Here is a 21,028-nt window from a genome sequence, read left to right as displayed (position 1 = left end):
CTATTGTCCCTAACTAATGATGACCCGTCTGATCCCTTTCAGTCCCTCCAAAAGCCACGGTTAGGGAAGACCCCCAGGGTGTTTGGACAAACAGAGCCGGAGCTGGCCAGTTGTGTTAGCAAAGCTGAGGACAAGTAGAAGTGCCGAGAGTTGAAGGCAAGGAGCCCTTAAGCATGGCCAGGGCTTTGAACACATCAGTGGGCTCCAGGAAAAGTTGTGCTAACGTGTCTGGAGGCTCAGAAATATGGACATTGAATTAGGAGCAAATTGGAATCTGTGCTGTGATCCCATTATCTAATGCATAAGGGAGAAAAAGGGGACACCATCTACAAAGAGAGGCTTTTAAAGGAATATCTCTCACTGGCAATGCTACAGCTCCCTTGAAGGAGCGTGAGGGAATCACTTTGTTAATTTTTGAGCTGAGACTTCCTTAGGGGTTGTGACTGCTTACCTTCCTGCCCCACCCTTCCTCACCTATGGAGAAACTCCATCCTACACTCAAAGTTTAGTAGGAATACAAGTACACTTCAGGTGCGTTGGGACAGAGGACCACCATCGTAACTAATCAAAAGGTGGTGCAAACCCCTAAAGCTGGTGGCACAGCCTCTTAGAACACACAGCAGGTTTCCCCTTTCCTGCCAGGTGGCCACAACGTAGGAGGTGAGCAGAAGCTGGGTGGGACATCAATCATCTCTGACCTGGTGCCCCCGGGCAGCAGACAGTAGGAGGTGGCTTCTGGGGAACTGGCGTTGGAGTAAGAGCCCGAGGTGCAGTAGTCCAGGCCAGTAAAGAGAGGCTTGCAAGTCGACCAGGACTGCCTGTTCTCAGTGAGAGGTGGAACCTCTTGTGTTTTGGTGGTAGAGACCAAATGCAACGTGTTACTGGTGAAGAAAGCACAAACCCTAGTTACCTTCAAGTCATGAGTTGAAGTGAACATCACTGATTCTCTCAGTGCTAATATTTGCCCCCTTAACCTGCTTTCTCTCTCCTCTCTGTCCATACCCACCCCAAATTATTTGATTTACAGAAACAACTAACAGTATGAACATCAGCAAGGCTAACAAACACAGTGACTTTTCCATTACAGACATTGTACAAGTCGTTTACTTTTGTTAGCTGTGATCCCTACAACAGCAGACATCAGGAGGCGCCTTCTTTTACAGAGGAAACAGAGACTCAGAGATGTTAAATAATGATCACTGGGACCTAAACTCAGGTCTTTTCCCATGAAAAGAAGGCTAGAAGGAACTCTTACTATACTGGCTTCTTTCCATTTCTTTCCCACATGAAACCTGTCCAGGTCACCTCTCCCATTGCGTGAATGCACGCCTGGGCACACACACTCACTCACACCCCTTTCTTTCCCTGCAATCCCTTCTTGTCTACCTCCCAGTCAAGAAACCTGTCTGCCTTTGTGGTCTCCATCCTTTTAAAACGCTTCTCACTGAACTGTTACCGTGCGTCTGGGATTGCTTCCATCAGCATCTCCAATCACCGTCTTGCTTCCAACTCCAATAGACACTTTTAGGCATTATTTTCCTTGATCTCCCAGAAGTACTTAGTAGAGCTTCTCACTTCTGGTCAGATTAAGACTTTAGCCACCCTTCTCTCAAGTATGTATTTGAACACATTAGGAAGTGCGACAAAGTTCAACAATGTCCTGATTTCTCCAAGGATGCTTTCTTTGACGTATCATGTTCTTTCCTCAGTACTGTGTCCTCCTTTTAGGGGTGCCCTAAAATCTAGCTTTTCTGGGGGACCGGAGCCCTGAGTGCCAGCTTTGGCTGCCAATGGGGCGATCCACCCTGGTGGCCACTTCTGGGCTTCTATGACGCTTTACGGCCTTGGTGCTTCTGTCTCTGGCCACTCCTTCTCACCCTTTGCTGTTCCCCTCTCACTTCACACGTTAACATTTCCCACATTTCTGTGCTAGTCCCTCACGTCTTACCCTACACCAATCACTGTTTGACCTCAACAACCTCTATCTGCAGGTGCTAAATCGGTATCTGTAGCTCCAGCCTGCTTACCAGGCTCAGACCCACTGGTCCCACTGCCACTGGAGATTCTAACTGGTTGTCTCACAGGACTTCAAATGCAGCATATCCCAAACTGAATTTGTCAGCTTCCTCCAAACCAGCTGCTTTCCCTATTTCAACGAAAGACACCCCCACTGCCTTTTCCTCTTTCTTTTTCCTCAACCCCATGTCTGGTCAATCACCAAGTGCTCTTGTTTCCACCTCCTGAGACTTTCTGGAGTAGGCTCACTCCTCTCCGCACCCTCCCTGGCACTCTTGTGCAGTCTGCGACCTGTTCTCACCCACACGTGGGTGTGACAGATTCCAGCCAGTCTCTCTGACTCCAGTCATGCTTCCTTTCCATCCCTGTCCCACTCTGGAGTCAGAGGAGGTCTCCGAAAACACCAAACTTGCTTGATTTATGCTCCCATTTTAAACTCCTTTGCCTTCAGAAGAGTCCAGCACCCTTCAGATGGCTGAGAAGGCTGACCCTTGCCAGCCTCTGTCACCTCCCTCCCTGTCCCCTGTGCACTTCACCACACTGAGTTTTGAGTTTCTTGCAGCTCCTGAACCACATTCTTGTTCCTTCGGGCTGTTCTCTTCTCTTGGCCTGGTAACACTTATTCCTTTCTCTTTTTTCTGCATATCTCTGACATGGTCTTCATGTCGATTTCTTCAGAAAGCTTTCCCTGAGTGGCCCAGGCTACCTCATACAGAACTTCATGTCCTTCTGTGCTTCCTCTCAGGCCTCCGTTTATTCTTAGGGTTTGCTTCCCTGCATGTCCTATCTGTGAACTTTAAGTGCTAGAAGGTCAGGGACCTTGTGTATCTCATTTAACATGCTTCGTAGAGAGTTGGCACTTAAATACCATTTTTACTATTTTTGAATCGACAAATTAATGTGTCCAAGATATAGAAACTAAGGGAAATCAATGTTTGAGGATATCATCGAAAACGGAGCTCTCCAAATACGCTGCCTCCCATAGTCATGAGATTAAGACTTTCCTGCTCTATCCGCTGAGCTAGTTACCACAGATCAGTATGTCCTCTGGTATTTTTCCTGTGAAAAAATGTTCATTTCCCAAGGATGATTTTTCTAGAGTTTGTGTTTCTTCTTCTCAAAACAAACAAATAAACAATAACAAAAATCACCTAATAAGTGATTAATTAGCAAGTCCTAAATCTCAGTTTGGTAAAATGTGGACAGTTGAGGAAACTGTAATTATGTAATGAGTCTAGGCTAGGTTAAAAGTAGGTAATTCACTACATTCTCTCCCCCCCACACCCCCACGGCCACAGGGCCTTGAATTATGTTGGGCAGCCAAGCCCTACAGATCCAGCCGCAACCTTCTCTCTTACACTGGCTAATCAGAGCTGGAAAGAGAATTACCTGCCACTGAACAGCCTGATTGGCCTCGTAGGAGACGGAACTGTGAACTTCAGCTGTCCGGCTTTCATGGCAACTTGCACACCCAGGCCTGTCTCGTGGAAGAAGTTGGTGTTCATTTGGATCCCCATCCTTGAAAAGTCCGGGATGATGATGCCCATATTTGTCACAAACTCCACGGACACAGAGGGCTTTGCCATCAGCTCTGCCTGCATCTTTAAGTCAGAAAACAACCTGTTCAGGTTCATTAAACACCTCAGGCCCCTGGCGTCAGATCAAGTGCCCTTCCCCACCCATGTGCTAACATCTCTGGATAGCTCACACCTTAGGAAACATTATTGTGATTTCTTTTTTTTTTTAATGTTTGTTTGTTTGTTTGCTTAGAGAGCCCATGCATACATGCCAGAGGGGCAGAGAGAGAGACAGGGAGAGAGAATACCAAGCAGGTCCCCTTCTGTCAGTACGAAGCCTGATGCGGGGCTCGAGCCCATGAACTGTGAAATCATGACCTGAGCTGAAATCAAGAGTCAGAGGCTTAACCAATGGAGTCATCCAGGCACCCCTACTGTGATTTCTTTGGAGGAAGAAAAGCCACGTTCTCAGTTCCCTAGAGCCAGACACTGATACTCAGCACTATGAAGTGCCCCAGTTAACTTTAAGCATAACAGGATGAAAAGATGACAGGAATCCTCATTTACTGAGAGAATAGCAGTCTCCTTACTGCCAGGAGCTAGCAAGGTGGCGCCTCCTAGTGGAATCCTAAAGTTCATAAAAATGAGTAGGGCGATTACAATGATGATGTACTTCATCTTCAACTAGACACACATTTTAAAATTGTACAAGAAACCCACCCCCGAGGAAAAGAATGATCTAAGGAATCAAAACAATGAACAGGATCTTACATTGGCTACTTCCAGCTTCATTCCACCCCTGATTCCAGGAGTGATGACTCCAGAGGAGGAGATTTGCAATTGTAACCCAAGTCCGGTGGGGAGTTCAAAGGCGTTGTCCATGAAGATGTAGTGAAGAAACAAGTCGCTCCTTAAACCTTTCTTGATGGCCTCTCCAATCTGTGGGTCCAACAGGGTACAGTAACTACAAGTAAGCCTCATCAGACTGGGGTTTGTGAAATGTGACTTCCCACATATCACACAATAATTGTTTGTTATCCAGAAGGGACAGACTAGCATATTTTGATTATCTGAGTATTTGATAAAATTAATGATTATCAGTTTTGACAGGCTGGGATATAAGAAATTTCCCTGGAAAGATACCATGTCATTTTGAACGAGTGGTTTGGAGACCCTTGAGAATATTGCCGTGCCTCAGAGCTTTATGTGCTTTAAGTAGCCTTGAGTGGCATGGCTTAATTCCAGTTATTTGGAGTCTCAACATAAATGAGGTTTTATGTAAGTGTAATATATTATGATAAAACCATTTCTTTTTGAAACCAATGAGCTATTGACATGATAGACATAATAGTATGTATTAGTTTTTTTTTAAATGACATTTCTAGAAAATAACTTGTGGTCTGTTTTCTTAAAGCCAACATTGTTATTTATCAAATACCAGGGAATATATTTGGATATCTTCTACCTTATTAATAAATTAATAATAGTGGAAACTATAGCTCATATTTAGATAGTGGACCACAGTTTGTCAAATACATTCCTTCATCATTATAATTTCAATATTAAAAGGAACCTGTAACATAGACATAGGGAGGTAACACTTAATATTTTTTTCCAGATGAACAAATGAATGCTCTAAAAGATATACCTAACGTTACAAATGGCCTAGTTTCTAAATGTTACCAATTATTTGCAGTCTAAGAATCTTCCTCTCTGAAATTCAAGGCAATTGAATTGCTTCTTTGAAGGAAGTACCAGCACTTTCTCTGGTTTGTGGGACAGGATTGTAAGGAGTCTGGGAGATCTAAAAAGAGCACTGGCTAATCTCATTGCCCTATCACGGGGCCTGGCTGACTTACCATCTGGGGGATCCCCTGCAGAGTGCGAACACCATTCAGCAGCAGCTTTCCCAGGAGCTGGAGGTCATGGAGCCTGACAAAGCCAAGCTCCTCTCCCAGGATGCGGAGGTAGGCTCTGGCTTCTGGGAATTCTCTGGATTTCAAATCTTTGATCAGCTTCTCAATATTGAGCATAATTCCATTGACCATGTCCTGGGATTTTAACAACAAAATGTCTAATGAGATGTCAGCATTGTCAGACATTTAGAGTCCTGATGTGGGGCCCATCTGCTGCTGCCATGATGGGCTAAACACAAGTATTCAAGGTGGGGATCTAGGGAAGCCACTGAAATCAGACTCCCACCTTTTACTGAAAAATAGATAGCTCCTCCAAATTGAGATGAAAAACAACAACAACGACCCTGAGATCTTACCACGGATAGCAATGCTTCCACACTGTTCTTAATTTGAATAATGCAGGCATAGGAAGATGTCAGGATTCATAGGGCTAACCAGGAGTAGAAGATTGTCTACTCACCCCTTCCCAGCTTACCCCTTTCTCCTCTGATAAGGGATGAATACTAGGGGTTTCTTGAGAAAATGCAGCTGCTGTATAAATTGGCCAAATGCTTTAAAAACACACCATCCTAGACAAGTTCTTCTTAGAGTTAAGAAGAATTCTATAGATTGATGCTTAGTCATTGAGAAAGAAGAGAGTGTTGATAGACCCAGAACACAGCAAAGAGCCTCAGCCTCAGGTGGAGGTAGTTAAATTACAAGGTGGAGGTGGGGCCATCTGTGAACATCTAGGAGTAAATTATTGCCCTGTCTTTCAAACTGAAATGTGCATACATGTCACCTAGGGAATGTCCTTAAGATGTAGGTTCAGATTCAGTAGATCCTGGTGAGGCCTCAGAACCTGCATTTCTAACACGTTCTGATGTGATGCAATTGCCTGAACCACACTTTGGGTAAGGCAAAAAATTAAAGAATAAGAAACTCCAGGTTATTCAATCTGCTTTCTACTCCTTAAGTGGGGTCTTATGCTGGCTTCAAAGTGGTTTTCTCCCACTAGCTAGTACACTGATATGAGTAAGAGCCAAAAAAAGCAGTTAATTATGAAAATATGAATTCAAAAATTGTAATAGTATCTGCTTATTGATCAATCAGTACCAGTCAGGCACTCTGCTTAGCATTTTACATACTTTACTTCATTTAGTTTTTAAGTCACCCTGGGAGGCATGGATTATTAGCACACTCTGGGGATGTAGAAACAGACATAATATCAAACAGCTTTTCTAGGTATGCAGTTTGAAGACAGTGTGGTGAGAATTCAAACCCATGCCCCCGAGTTTACACTCTTAATCATCATGTGAGAGCGCCTCTAATGAGTCTGGCCGCTGGGCACATTGAATATCCAGGAGGCTTATAATTACAGAGGACATAGTCCTTATCCGCATAGGACTGGTTAATAACAGTCGTAACTGTCACTTCAGCTAGACAGTTCCTTGATGACTTCTAGGCTTGGATAAAATGTTTTCACATTGAGACCGAAAGCCTTCCTTGAGGGAGTACTTAACAAAAACATACCTGCTCACGTTTATCATCTTTGGTATAGCCAAAATGGTCCACCAAGACCTTGGAGACATGATCAGGAACTTGGCCATCAACCCAGTACAAAGCCTTGTTGACACTGTCTGGGAAAAATCCTTGCTTTCCAAAAAGAGCTTCCAATGTTGGCTCAAAGCCTTTTCCTTCCAAACCAATCTGAGAAAGAAAATCAGGCAAGAAAATGCCATCAGGTTTCTTTGTTGTATGTCAGCCTCTAATTCCTCTCTTTATGTCCATTTAATTAAACAAGTATTTAATGAATACTACAGGGTAGGAGCTGAACTTAGAACTCCACAGGAGTTGTGGTATTTAATTCTTACCAGAATCTTGAAAGGCAGAACTTATTATTTGCCCTTTTCCAGAAGAGGCAGCTAAAGTTCAGAGAGGATAAATAATTAAACAAAAGATTCGGAGTGAGAATGAATTTGGGGTTTGAGCCAGATTAGTCTGATTACACAGCCCATGCATTTTCTTGGGTTTTGGTTCTAAGGACTTCTCTGAGACATCTGCATTTCCATTAATACTACAGAGTCATGCCTCAGGTGACCTCTAGCTGGAAGGCAGGGGGGCAAGGGAGGTGGGAAAGAAGAAGCCCTCAAACAGTTGGTATGAATGAACTGCCTGAATATAATTCCTCCCCAGGCTGCCTCACGGCTCCCTCAACTTCCTATTTGTGGTGTTGTATACAACAGGAGAGAGGACGTAAGCCTCTTCTTAGTATCACACATACCTCAAAGAGGTCCGCTGGAGCAAATCCAAAGACAGTGAGGGTTGTTTTCAGCATGCTTTCTTTAGGAAGGTAATTATTTGGATCAAATATAAGATTTCCTTCAATTTTGGCTGAGACCGGGTCAAGTGATGGAAGGGAAACAGATTTGGAGAGGTGGTAGTTCCGGGAAAATTTTGTGAAGTCCATGATGGTTGGGAGTTGAGATCCTTTCAAAGCATCTTCCACTAAGCTTTTCAAGCTAGATGGAAAGAAGGAGTGTTATTTTTAGCTTACATGTCATATTACTAATCCATTGTCTGTCCCACCCCAAGGAAATAGGGATTGCCAATTGCTACTAAAAGATTTGGGTTTCATTTGCTCAAGAGCTTGGCTCAGGTCTGATGCACTTTTGCATGAATGTTGCCCAGGAGAAAGAACACTCCATAAGGGTAGGCAGTGGCCTTTCGGAATGAGGTTTAGAATTCTAGCACTTTGTTTCAGATGGGGGAACATTACTCTTACTTACTCTTTGATATACAGTTCTTCTGAGTTTAAGATGTTGGTGATGTGGGAAGCCACAAAGTTCTTCACTTGTTCATTCTGTTCCCGTGGGAGAAACTGGACAATTTGATTAATATCTGACTGGGAAGGGCTCCTCATCAGCATGAGATAGGCAGCCAGTCGCTTATCCCCTGGAGAGGCATCACTGAGGAAAACCTCAAGAAGGACTTCCCGGACCTATAGCCAAAAAAGGAGACTATTACCACTGTCCTTTGATCAGAACACAGAACATGCCTGGCAAACACTGGTGGGGTCTGCTAGCGGTTTATTACGTGCAAGTCAAATTTCTTTCTAATAACTTTTCAAATGCTGGTACTGAATCTTCTCACCAGTATCCCTCAGAACGACAAGCTCCAAGGAGGGGTCTCAGAAGACTCGTGTCAAATGCATGTTGCATTCCACTATATCAACATACTCAAGTTGTGACTTGATGAAGGGATGCTACTAGGTGAAAGTCAAGTTGTTTTAACACAAATTATTTCAGTGTGGGAATAAAGGTGGGAAGGGGTAGTGAGAGTGTGGGGTAAATAAATAAGGCATTTTCCAAAACTCTGGAGTCATTTCCACCCAAAGTAGGGCCAGGTCGACAATCCTAGTTTGGGAAGACTGGGGAAATCAGGCATGTTTTCCTAAGATGAGTGACGGTTGATCTGGTAGGGGGGAAGCATGGAGCTAAAGTCTCATATTCTGAGTGCTAGAGTAGCAGCATGGTCCAATATTTCTCTCTTGTCCACAGTCAGGTCAATAGGCTTGCTGAAATTGGCAATTAGAAAGCAGTAAAATAAAGTAAGCTGAATGATGAGATTTAGAATCTCATTCCAAGTCCTTGTTAATCTGAATAAACTTTTTACGTTTAGACATCCTCTGTGGACTTAACCTCATCTTTAAGTTCCATTTTCCGCAGGGCCTGGATGGCAGCCTTCTGAATCAGCAGTGATGGCTCTGAACTTTGGATACATTTCAGGATCGAAGACGTGAGTCTTGGGGATACTGTCTCCATGGTTCTGCCAGTATTTCCAATGACCTGCATTGAAAAGAAATGAGGGGGAATCAGGGTGCAGAAAGAGAAGTAGGGGGTATCCAGGAAAATGCTTCTGAAATGATGTATATTATACAAAAGACCAAAAGTACCCTCAGAATCAAGTAGGTGTGATCTTCATTCCCAGTGCAATCATCGCGAATCTGTTCCAACAGGTAATCAGCAATGTCCAGCAGGGCCTGGGTCACCACAGGGTTTGTCTCATGATAGCTATGGAATAAGAGTTAGGACTCAGCAAGCATAGCTAGGTTTACCTTAACAAACTTGTGTGTGCAGATTTCTTATTTCGGGGCTTTACTCTCAAAACGGCCAGTGGAAAAACAGTGCACGCATAAGAGTCTGGAAGTGGAGGGTAGGGTATGACCTTAGTACAGAGATGTAGGGTCTTCCTCAACTCCTGCGAGGAGGGCCAGTGTGAAACTCACTTGTTGACCACGTGACCCAGAGCATATAAAGTGGTCCGGCTCTGCTGCTCCTTTGCTGTGCTGAAGATCTCCTGCAGCCTCTCGGCCGAGGGCTCTGGCATCAGGGCCACCAGGTAGGTCACAACATCTGTCAGAAGGGGGTTGGCCTTCTCACTTCTCAGCCACTGGAGGATGTGAGTGTAACACTGGGGCTGTCCACACTGAATCAAAGCTTGTAAGGTGACGGGGCTGAGAAAGAAAGAGCAGAGGATTACGTAGATCACCTTTAGGCAGCTCCATTATCCTTGGCTCATGATGCTCCTCTGTCAGGAGTGCCCTGATCTCCCGTATTCACTCTCCAAATATGACCATCTTCCAAAATCCAACTTGTATCCCAGGAACCAGGAAGCCTTCCCTATAAGCACTATCCCCTGGGGAAGCACCATGGGGGAAAGTCTGAAGAAGGACCCCAGATTTATCACCAAAAGAGGACAGTTATCCCCGTCCTTCGTTCAGAACATAGAACATGCCAGGCAGACACTGGCATGGCCTCATTTTGGTCCTCAGTCCCTCCTCTGACATTCCCAGCACTTAGAGCCAGTGCCTTGAAGTATAGAGAAATCACGGTATTACTTTGTTTTCCTGAATTCTCTCTCCACTAGCCTAGGCTTCCAGAGGGCACAGATGTCTTTTTCTCTCAAACTTTCCAAGGTGCTCACTATAGAATGAGGGATTAGATTAGTAGATATCCATCAAAATGTGCGAAGTATTTCCCTCCTATATTAACACACAAATGCATATCTGCCTTGAATGCAGTGTGTGTGTGTGTGTGTGTGTGTGTGTGTGTGTGTGTGTGTGGCCCATGGAAGTCTAAGCATGTTAGCTGATATTTCTCTATCCAGCAAACATTAACTGATTGACTAGTTGATTAGCTGGATTGATATTTTAATGGCCCCTGAGGTTTTCTGCTTGGCCAACGTTTGCAAGTTCAGCCAGATACCATAGGTCATACGAAAGATATGGTTGCAACCATTAAAGAAATACCTGGACACCTGGATCAGCTTTGGCAAGAGGGATGTGATTGCCTCATTGTTGAGGCCTCTCAGCTCAGTAACCAGTTTATTGAAGAGGTTAGCTCTCTGGGCATTCTGGTCAGAGACGTGTAATGTTTGCAGTTCCTGGAGAGTCTTCACAATGGCCTCGGCCTGCTTTGGGGGTGATGTGGATTTGGTGATCTCAAAGGCCAGACCCACCTCCTCGGTACCTGGGAGGAGGAAAGCGTCAAAGGGACTCCTGCTTATCTACATTTCAACCACGTCTTGGTCTACTAGAAACTAGAAAGTAGGGAGGTATCAGCAAAGAAGAAAAGAAAACTATACTGTACTCGATGCCTATTATGTATCTGTCTCTGTGCTAGGTATCTGACTTCAATGTCTTTTACTTTAATGCATTTGCTCATCATACTATCCATATGGATTGCTATTATTCTTCAATTTAAAGATAAGGAAACTAAGATCCATAGATGAGCAACTCACCTTGCCTAAGACCTCTCTGAGTGTAAGAGGCAGAGCCGTAATTGAATCCCAGCTTGTCTGAATTTGATATCAGATTACCTCTTTACTGGAAGGAAGCAGAGGAGGTGCTACGGCTGAGGCTAGACCCACTGGTGCTCATCTGCCATCTTTTCCAGAGGGATCAGCTTATGGGGGGATGACCCTCTGTGTCTCCTCCATCACCCTGCTCTGACCCATGCCAGCATATGTGTTAATGTGGGAAATGTGGGGGAATAACAAGGGAAATGTGGTACCATGGAAAGAGTTCTGACTTACACTAGACCTGGGGGCTCATTTTGCATCACTTCTAATATTCAGAGACCTTGAGTACATCACAAACCTCTCCATGTGCCATTTTCCCCTCTGTAGAGTGGGTATGAAAGTCCACATAGCAACTACCATAGGTTATGCATTCCCTCATTGAGAACAATGAGGGAATGCATAAGACAGATTTAAATACAAGACAAATGCAGGGCTAGAGTTGGACTAGAGATCGCTAAAGTTCCTTCCTACTCTAAAGACGGATTCCTGACCCCAAACGCCCTCTCCCACTTCCCTACCTCATCCAGGTTCCAGGCCTAATTACTGGGTGTATAAAGTTGTCAGATCTACCAAAGGTAGACTTAGGAGGCCAATTTCCTATTTCTGAAAATCTGGGTAGCTTTGGGACACTTCTCCTTTTCTTTTGTTCCATCACCACTTGACATGTTCCACTGAACATGTTCCACTGAAAGGAACATGCTTGCTCACTAGAGCGGCCCAGAGCCAGAACACCAAAGCCCACTGGACTCATTAGTCAGCAGACACTTCCTAGGACCCAGCAAGAAGCTAAGCCATGATACATGGTGTTTCTTGGGCAGACTTCCCAGCCCTGGCAACTGCGTGCACCTAAAATCTTACCTTCATCAAAGAAGCGGCTGTTGATCTTAGGTGTTTCTTCAAGTTTCAATGTCTGTGTAACCTGTGCCATCATCCCATACTTATTCCTGGTAACAAAGGAAGTACATCATGTCATGGATGGTCAGCTCCTCAGAGCGCACTATTCTTTTCATGTTGAGTGTTTCCCCCGTCTCATTTCTACCCAAATCCTGCCTATTTTTCAAACCATTAAATTTTGATCCCTTTTTGATCAGCCTCTTTGATCCCCTCGCCTGCCAATGAACACCATCTACCTCCACCTGGACATGCTAGCTGTCTTTCTTTCAGAAGGACATCTGTACCTTACACCTGTCACCAGTCTGGAGTGCCCAGAGTATAGGGACTAATTTGTGCCTTGAAATTCCTGTGTATTACCCTCAGCACAATGCCAAGAATAAAGCAATTACTTAGTAAATACAAGTTGATGGATCAGGTTTCAAAATGGATTAGTATATCCAAGTCTCTGGTCCCCATCTCAAATCCTCCATAAAATGTTCTAACTCTTAAAGTCTGGGTCTCAGATACGTTTTGTTGATATCAAATTATTTTGCGTGCCTAAGATTTTCCTGCTGAATTGTCTGTTTGCTTGAAAATGGCGACAGGGATGGGCTGTGCTCTGTAGCTCCTCATAGCCTCCTCCAGGCACAGCCTCACCTACAACAGGGCACCCGACAAGCACTCATCTCACACTGACTCCATAAGTGATGAATCAGGGTGCAGAAGGTAACCTACTTGTAGGAAAAAGGCAGGAACACGTGTTGCTCCTTACAGATGGCTTCTGACACATGCTTCTTCTTGGGGTCCAGAGTGTACTGGCAGGACTGGTTGCTGCTAATCAGAGTTGACAAGGGGCCGATCTGTGAATGGGATCGGGAAAAGCATTTTGATCAGTTCCTGAGGCTTGAACCTGATTTTTCTGCAAGGGACATTTACCTTCGAGGAAGATGGGAGATGGGAGTTCTGCACCACTAGATAAACTCAGTGAAAGAAGGGAACTTGGTACTTGACATTGAGACAAAAGGATGCAGCAATTTGGCATATGCCAAGCTGAGTCAAGCTGTACTCTTATTCCACCCCAATGGACCTCTCATCCTGTACAAAGTGTATATAACCTGGTATTGTATGCATACTCACCCACTGCACATTAACACTCGACAAACTACTGCTTCTTAAGTTTTCTTTGCCTAGAAGCCCGTCCTTAAGGCTCTCTTGCACTTTTACATCCTTTGTATCTTTCAGGTTCATGCTCCACATCCTCCACGAATCTTTGGGTCTAGACTGATTGATGCTTGCCCACCATTTCTTCTAAGTGGATCTACCAACAGCTCTGCCCAGTGAGCTGTTTGAATAGTTGCTTCTCCTTCCTGGTTGGAGTTAGGATTGCTTGTCTGTACTGCTTAGTGTATAACTTTATCAAGTATGCCATTTATTGTCCTTTATTGGCATGTGTAGGAATCTTGTTCCTGTATTAGACTGTAAGTACCCTGAGGGGAAAATCCATGGTTCATCTGCCACTGTCTCTGACCCTCAGTGCTGCCTAGAGTAAGTCTGAGCATACAGCAGGTGCTCAAGATAAGCCAGTGCCTTGGTCTCTTTTGATTGTGGCCCTTGTTGTCATCAGATGCCCTATTTTTGGCCCCAAGGACAATGACCAGGAACACTGCCAAGCATGGCAGTGATTGCTCAAGACCTTCCAATTTACTGAGATAGGCTGTGATTCACGTCCTGCAAGATATTACAAGGCATTGGGCAAGCTCTGGTAATGTGGTGCTGTATGAGCCCTGTTGAGGTGACAGCAGAGAAGGTTAATACTAAGGGGGTGCCCTAGACAAGAAGCAGAGGGGCCAGGTATTGATCAGGGTTGTATATGGGATGAAAGGAAATGACACTAGAATGGTCTTGGTAATGTCACTCCATGGGAGTGAGGGAGAGGAGAGCAGAACACAGGTCTTGGGGCTTCCTCAGAGGTCAGATGCCTAGAGGTGGGGGGACATCCAGTTCTCTTACAGGAAAGAATGGCAAGTGGCTTTGCTGCCCTACATTAAGCCCTAGAACCTTCTCATGGATGGATAGTCATTATTCTCTATCGATGGCAGAAGGTTTGGTGCCAGTGACAGAATAATGGCAAGAAAGAGCTCTGGGCTGACAGTCAGGAACCTGATTCTTGTCTTGACTTAATTAATAACAGGCCATGTGGCCTCTATCAGTCCTTTCCTGGTTTGGTCTTCAGTTTCCTGCTGAAATCTATATGAAGATGAGGCTGGGTTGGATCTTCTCTGAGATTTGTACCTGCTTTAACATTCCAGAATTTTAATAACCAAGAGGACTGTGCTCAGTGCAAGGAGCGATGTGGGTGTGAAACTTACCATGCCTTTGATGAGAGCAAGTGGGCTAACTCCTGTGCTAATGGGCTTGAAGCGATCACACTTCTCCAGGTTTCTTTCGATGGAGATTCCTGTTGCCACATTTGCCTTCTTTGTTTTAACAGTTAAGTCACTGGAACAGTTTCCATACACAGTATCCTATGGGAGCAGAAGAGACAACAGGTTTATCAGATGGATGTGCGAAAGCAGCCTTAGGTGCTTCAGAGGGGGTGGGAAAGGAGCCTTGGAGAAAAGGCAGGAGCCATATGGACAGGGAGGGGACTTTCTTCCTCTTAGGCAGAGTGTGGGCAATGCTGCTGCCTGGCTGGCCAGAGGCAGAGTAAGAAAGCCAGTTAAGAGTGGTTCTGGTTCTGATGCACTCCAGCCTGGCCTCCCAGGACCCAGCTAACTCTGACTTTTTATTCTGTGCTCTCAGAGCATTTTCTCTATTGCTCATTTACGGCATATATTCCAATCTGCCTTGTGTTTAATGTATCTTGGTTTTCTCCCCAGACCACGAGAACTCCCTGAGGAAAGGCTTCTGTAGGATGCATCTCTGTATTCTCCAAGTGTGGTATAGCATAGAACTTAGAACTCAGTAAGGGCTCAGAAATGTTCCCGGGACTCAAGTAAATTGAATTGTCTCTCAGATTGAAACTTGAAATTCTTAAGAGAGGCTGGCAACAGATTCAATTATTTTCTGTGTTGAAAACACACACAGGCTTTACTTTGTGACACCTGGTGGGGATAGGAAAAAATCAAACAAAAGAGTAGGGAGGCCAGGACTCCTCAAATACTGCTTTCAAATGAAGCCAACTTGCTCAGCCTGTTCACAAGGATCCACCAGTGAGCCCAGGAGAGAGGGGGAGCCTTGGGTACTGTGTAGCAAGCCATGGAGCCACATGAATAACCCACTCTATGTACACAGTGGGACCCGGCTGAAATATGTGAAGAGGAGTTCAAAGGGCCACTATTATCCACTCTCTGAGCTCTCACCAGAAACAACACTTGCTCATCCTCTTCTGTCTCTGGAGGAACCAGGAGGGCAGAAATGATGCCCCTTTTGATGTTCAGGATATGTTTAGGCTCCTCCTTCTCTGGGTAAAGTAAAACTTGCTTCCCTTCAGGAATGGCCAGCCTGAGTTCGTACCTGTTCCAGAGAGAGTGTGGTCACGGAAGTGTCTTTTCTCCACTGAGCCTGTTGGACGTAAGCTGGATCACTTTGCAGCCTCCTTTTTTTTTTTTTTTTACTTACCGTTTTTTTCATTTTGCATCTTTTCTTTACAAATGTACCTACACATATACACACATTTTTCAAAAAAGTATAGAGATATGTGTATATTTTTGGCATTCTTTTACTTCTTTACCTGTTTTCGTTTGACTCACGCATCCCGTTATCTGTTTGCCACCCACATCAGTCTCTGCTGACGTGCTCTTCACGGAACAACCCACTGGGTATTTCACTTCTATCTCCACACGCAGGCAATCCCATACAGAGGTGTGGGGGTGGAAGCATTTGCACATAAAGATTTTTTTCATTGTTTGTTTTATACAAACGACATTGTGTTTTCCACATTTTTCTCTTTCTTGCTTTTCTCACTTAATTATACTCCATAGAAATCCTTTGACTCGTTTGGTAAAGCTCTAACAGATTTTTTTTTTAAAGCTATAGAGCATTCCCATTTTATGGTTATATATAATTTATTCAGACATTCTCCTACTTAGTGGCATTCACTTTATTTCTGGATCTTTTTTTCCCCACACGAACAACACTGAAATAAACATCCTTATGCATATACTACTGCTTTTCTTTACACGGGCTAGAATCCCAGAGTTTTGAAATTGCTGTGTCAAAGGCTATAAGTATTTTTAATTATAATAGCTATTGACTATCGGCTCTCATTTCTATCACCAATGCATATGTACACTTTTCCTCGGAGGCCTGCCAGCAACAAGTGCTGTAGCTGTTTTAAATTTCTGTAGTCTTATGGGCATAAGGTGATAAATACCTTGTTGTTACCTTAATTACACTTCCTGACTACTACCGAATTTGAGCTTCTACTCATACGTTTGTTGGATAGTCACTCGTATGTGGTCTCAGATCGTGTCTGAAGCCCATGTCAACTATGATCTTAGGGACTTCCCTCTGGGGACTCCCTTTTGGGAATTCAGGGCTGCACCTTTTCTAGTTAAGTCAGCAGGAAGAGAAGGGGGCTAGGCACATCTCCTACAGCTCGACATCCTCACTGACAGTTTCAGACACAGCCGTGTGGGCTTGGAAAGCCTTGTGGTGATCAAGAGCAGGAGTCCCTTTTGTTCGGAGAAAGATAAGGACCAAAAAGTAACTCCTAGTCCCTCCTGTCACCGCATCCCTGTCCCTCATACACATTTAGGTCTTAGAAAAACTATTGGTGGGAGTCAGAAGCCTCAAGGCTTACTCTGCAGAGGAAGGACTGGCTTTCATGTCTAATGTGTAACAAACCGAAGATGGGCAGAGAGCTCCTGGTGCTACCAGATCAACAAACCTCTATCACTGCTTGTATTTATTTGCACACACTTAGGACACCATCAGCTGTGATTTGGACTGGAGGCAGGGGTGATGTTCAAAATATTTAACAACTGGTGTCACATAGACATTGATCAGTCAGAAGACACGCCAGCTGTAAACACCAGGAATGGCCTGGTCAGCGTGCACCAGCAGAACGCTCTAGACTGGAGGCTGGGCTTGGTCTCCGTGCTGAACAGACCCCGCACCACCATGAGTAGCCACACCAACAAATCCTGCTGGACCCCCTCTTCCCCAACGAAGAGCACTAGGTTCCTGTCTCGTTTAATTCTTTAAACAAAAATTCGCTTACTTAAATCAACTATCTCAGCCTTATCATCTCAAGGAGTTTTAAAGCATGAGATTATTTGAGAAACACAGTTAAATGATAATTAGGGGAACTTCACTAGGGGAGGGTAAATAATGCTTCCTCTTTCTGATTTTTGTGACAACAGCAATTCCCTGACCCGTGGTGAATACATAAAATACTTATTCTCACACACATGCCTCCTATAAACACATAGATTCATCCCTCGCGGGACACACACACACACATGCAACACACACACGTGTATGCACGATACATGCAGCGACTCCCAGAGTCAGAAGTTTACACAAGCCCGTGCCTTACTTGGACATGGCAGCAGCAAACTCCTCAGAGTTGCTGGTCTTGTGCAGCAACGGCTTCCCCCTAGCGTTGAAGCCATACCCCTCCTTCAGCGCACACTGGCTCGTCTTGAGGATGAAGCTACACAGTTGGGGCACCTCCAGTTCAACCTGGGAAGAGGATAGCAGCACCTGAAGACTCTCCACCAAGAATGTGAGCCCCTCCACAGCCCAGGCCTTACTCTTTAATCAGGACACTACGGGAAATACACTGGGGACTGTGATACCTGCTCCCCACGCCACATGGGTCTTTAACATGCCTTCTGGGTCCCCCATCAATCAACAGACTTAGTCCGATTTTGGGTCTTTTTTGCATTCTGAGGTACCAAGTGTTTTAAGTCTGCCCCTGTGCATGTAAAGGAGGACTTATTTTTGTATTGGTTCTAAAGAGGCATAACTGGTTAGAGGGAATGAAGCCTGGGAGCAAGAGGAAGACCAACAGGAAGCAGGAAGCAGGCTATCATTGGTTTCAACACCAAATGTTTCCTTAATGTCACCAACTCCCCCCCCCCCGCTCCAGACCCCATTGTTTGTATCTATCTATTAGGGCCTCTTCAGAGCTTCTCGTAGAGCTGGCATTTATGGAGATCCCTAGTTGTCATCTAGCACTGTTAAAGAATTTTCTGCAATGATGGAAATGTTCTATATTTGTGCTGTCTGACATAAAAGCTGCTAGCCATGGGCATTTGAAATGTGGCTAGGGTGACTAAGAAACTGAATTTTAAGTTTTACTCAATTTAAATAGCCACATGTGCCTAATGGCTACCTTAGTTGACAGCACAGACTACGGGGCCCTAGAAAGAAGAGGTCAATGTCTCAGCCTGACTTTTCTTCCCCAACACAAATCCCAATAGTGGCCCTTAGATCCATTCCATATCAACATGGGCATGAATACAGTCATCTGAACCACAGGTAAAATTTTATTCAAGAACAAACTGCATGTTTAATTTTTTCTTTCTCCTTTTAGCAAAGACACTGTTTGGCTTAGAGTATCAAAACTGCACTCCAGAATGCTTTCCTGAGATGCCCACCTCCCTTGGCTCACCCACTGGGCTTCTCTCATCATGTTAAATCTACCGTCCTGCAATGCTGATATTCTAGATATGTATTCCAATGGCATCTTGCAAACGAATGGAAAAATAAATCTGGTTGGCAAAATTTTCTGTGGCAGACAACTCAGCAAAGCGGCTGACTTTCAAACTGAGGGCCAGTCCCTGCACTTTGAGGTCACAGCAGTCCTAGCATAAGCTGGGTTTGCTCAGCCGTGGACTCCGTGCCTCTGGGTGCTCCTCCTCTCCCTCCATACCTTACAGTTGATCCTGGTGGTACTTCTTGCATCAGTGGCCCCAGGAACACCACTGGAACTCTCAGCCTCATAGTTGTACACATACTTCCGGAGGTGCTTGAATCGAGTTGCTCCTTCTAAAATGGGGAGAAATAGGTCAACTACATAGCAGATAACTCCCCCAAGGATAGTCAACTCTGGGAAGAGAGGGGCAGTGGCCCAGATCATAAAAAATGGTAATTAAACTAAAATTATTATTTTCAAGTTTATTTATTTATTTTGAGAGCGAGAGAGAGACAGAAGAGGGGGGCAGGGGCAGAGAGAGAGAGAATCCCAAGCAGGAACTCAGGAACCATGAGATCATGGCCTGAGCTGAATCAAGAGTCATAGACTCAACCAACTGAGCCACCCAGGTACGCCTAGACTGAAATTATTTTTAATTGACTGCATTATACTTACTTTCCCTTTACAGATTTAACTTCCCCACTGTGTTTCATTGAGGATAATGTTTACATTTGATGGTATTTTGGATGTATCCTCTGAGGTGCAAGGAGGGGAGCGTTAAACAATGGGGCTCAGAAAGTCTACAAGAGAGACCAGCAAATACCTCTAATACCTTTTCAGCTTGAAAATACCACAATTCTGTGGCTCTTTTTTGGTTCTCACAAATCCATGAGGCAGAGTTCATTAAGTTTTAGGAGTATCTGTCTTAAGAAAACCTCAAGAAGGACTATCTGGAGGTTTCCATTGTGCTGGAGAGGAATTTGCCTAACAATTTGAGAAAAAGGACATTTGGGGCATGAGCACAGGTGCAGTGACGCGATAAGGACACAAGATGGCAGTGCTGCCCCATCGGAGGCCAGCCTCCTGCTCTCAGGAAAACACTGAGTACCACCGCAAGGCCAGCTCCTTTGACCCCGAGAGGTCAGGTAAATATGAAGGACTAGGGGGCTGGCTTCTGCACAAAGGTTAAAGTCAGCATTTCCTCACCCTCATATGTTTCGAATTAATGATTAGCCACCGATAAACAGATGGTGATGTCTCTTTAAAGTGTCCACGGGCCCACAGCGTGACAGTTCCTTCCCCACCGTGCCCTAGGCCATGTTTTGGGGACAGAATAGAACAGCAAGGAGAAGAGAATTGAGCTCCTTTGGAGGTGGGCAGAGGCCCCAGGAACTGGCTTCCTGGGGCTCAGAGCAGTGCACATCCATCCCAGCATCCCAGCATTTTAGTGAGCTGGCGTGCAGCAGGGTGGGCTGGGGGGTGGGGGCGCCCTTCCCTGCCCAGTGGGGAAGCGCCTTACTTGGGCAGCCGGGGCTGACGTTTTCCAGCACCTCGTCTTCTGTAAGAAAAGGAGAAAGACATTGGTGGTCTCTCCTGTCTTCCGATGACGGGCCCCAGCGTCTCACCGGGAGGGGCACCGCAGGGGTCTTCCAGCTTTTAGAGGAGAAGCGGCTTCTGGAGAACCCGCTCCCCAGCCCGTGCTCTCCCCGCCCCCACCCCACCCCACCCCACCCCACAGTGCTGCACGAGGATGAGGCCCCGCCGGCCCTTTTCCGGGTCCCCGGCGGCGCCCCCGGCCCCCTCCCCGACGACGCAGCCCCGCGCGCCCGCACGCCGGCCCGCCCCACTCACGCGCCCAGGCGCCGGCGGCCGCCAGCAGCAGCAGCAGCAGCGCGGGCCTCGGCGGGCCCATGCCGATGGGGTGGGCGGCTCCCTCGCTGCGCCTCGCGTGGGCCGGCGGGCGGGCTGGCTGGCTCCTCAGGGACGGGCACCCGCAGGCAGCCGCCCCGCACCCGAGCTAGGAATGCGCGGCCAGCGCCCGCGGCCCATTTATACCGGGCCGCCCGCCCAGGCCGCAACTCCCTGGCTTCCAGAGCGCGCCGGGCGAATTGCAAAAGGTCCAAAGGGCAGCCGGGCCTGTTTGCTTTTGCACACCGGGCTCGCCTGGCCTCTGAGCTCCAGGAGGGGCCGGCCGGGGGCCTGAGCCCAGACCCAGCCAG

The 21,028-nt window shown here is 45.8% G+C and overlaps 1 protein-coding gene across 1 annotated transcript in view; it reads right to left on the bottom strand.

Annotated features, from left to right (window-relative positions):
* The window catches only part of APOB (apolipoprotein B), a 38,306-nt gene extending 17,585 nt beyond the window's left edge, over positions 1 to 20,721 (bottom strand). Inside the window, exons 1-19 of the mRNA XM_047852694.1 lie at positions 20,661 to 20,721; positions 20,329 to 20,367; positions 19,047 to 19,162; positions 17,706 to 17,851; positions 15,526 to 15,679; positions 14,533 to 14,688; positions 12,899 to 13,023; positions 12,149 to 12,234; positions 10,740 to 10,959; positions 9,717 to 9,944; positions 9,384 to 9,501; positions 9,130 to 9,276; positions 8,218 to 8,429; positions 7,713 to 7,950; positions 6,962 to 7,138; positions 5,393 to 5,584; positions 4,305 to 4,472; positions 3,406 to 3,617; positions 699 to 881 (exon numbers count right to left, since the gene is read on the bottom strand). Of these exons, the coding sequence (XP_047708650.1) occupies positions 699 to 881; positions 3,406 to 3,617; positions 4,305 to 4,472; positions 5,393 to 5,584; positions 6,962 to 7,138; positions 7,713 to 7,950; positions 8,218 to 8,429; positions 9,130 to 9,276; positions 9,384 to 9,501; positions 9,717 to 9,944; positions 10,740 to 10,959; positions 12,149 to 12,234; positions 12,899 to 13,023; positions 14,533 to 14,688; positions 15,526 to 15,679; positions 17,706 to 17,851; positions 19,047 to 19,162; positions 20,329 to 20,367; positions 20,661 to 20,721 (2,978 nt within the window). The remainder of the gene's footprint in view (positions 1 to 698; positions 882 to 3,405; positions 3,618 to 4,304; positions 4,473 to 5,392; positions 5,585 to 6,961; positions 7,139 to 7,712; positions 7,951 to 8,217; positions 8,430 to 9,129; positions 9,277 to 9,383; positions 9,502 to 9,716; positions 9,945 to 10,739; positions 10,960 to 12,148; positions 12,235 to 12,898; positions 13,024 to 14,532; positions 14,689 to 15,525; positions 15,680 to 17,705; positions 17,852 to 19,046; positions 19,163 to 20,328; positions 20,368 to 20,660) is intronic.
* Between the last annotated feature and the right edge of the window lie 307 nt (positions 20,722 to 21,028).

Source organism: Prionailurus viverrinus, chromosome A3 (assembly GCF_022837055.1).
Source record: "Prionailurus viverrinus isolate Anna chromosome A3, UM_Priviv_1.0, whole genome shotgun sequence".
In the NCBI taxonomy this organism is placed as follows: domain Eukaryota; kingdom Metazoa; phylum Chordata; class Mammalia; order Carnivora; family Felidae; genus Prionailurus; species Prionailurus viverrinus.
The sequence above is the reverse complement of the archived record's forward strand: the minus strand, read 5'-3'. Positions and strand labels throughout refer to the sequence as shown.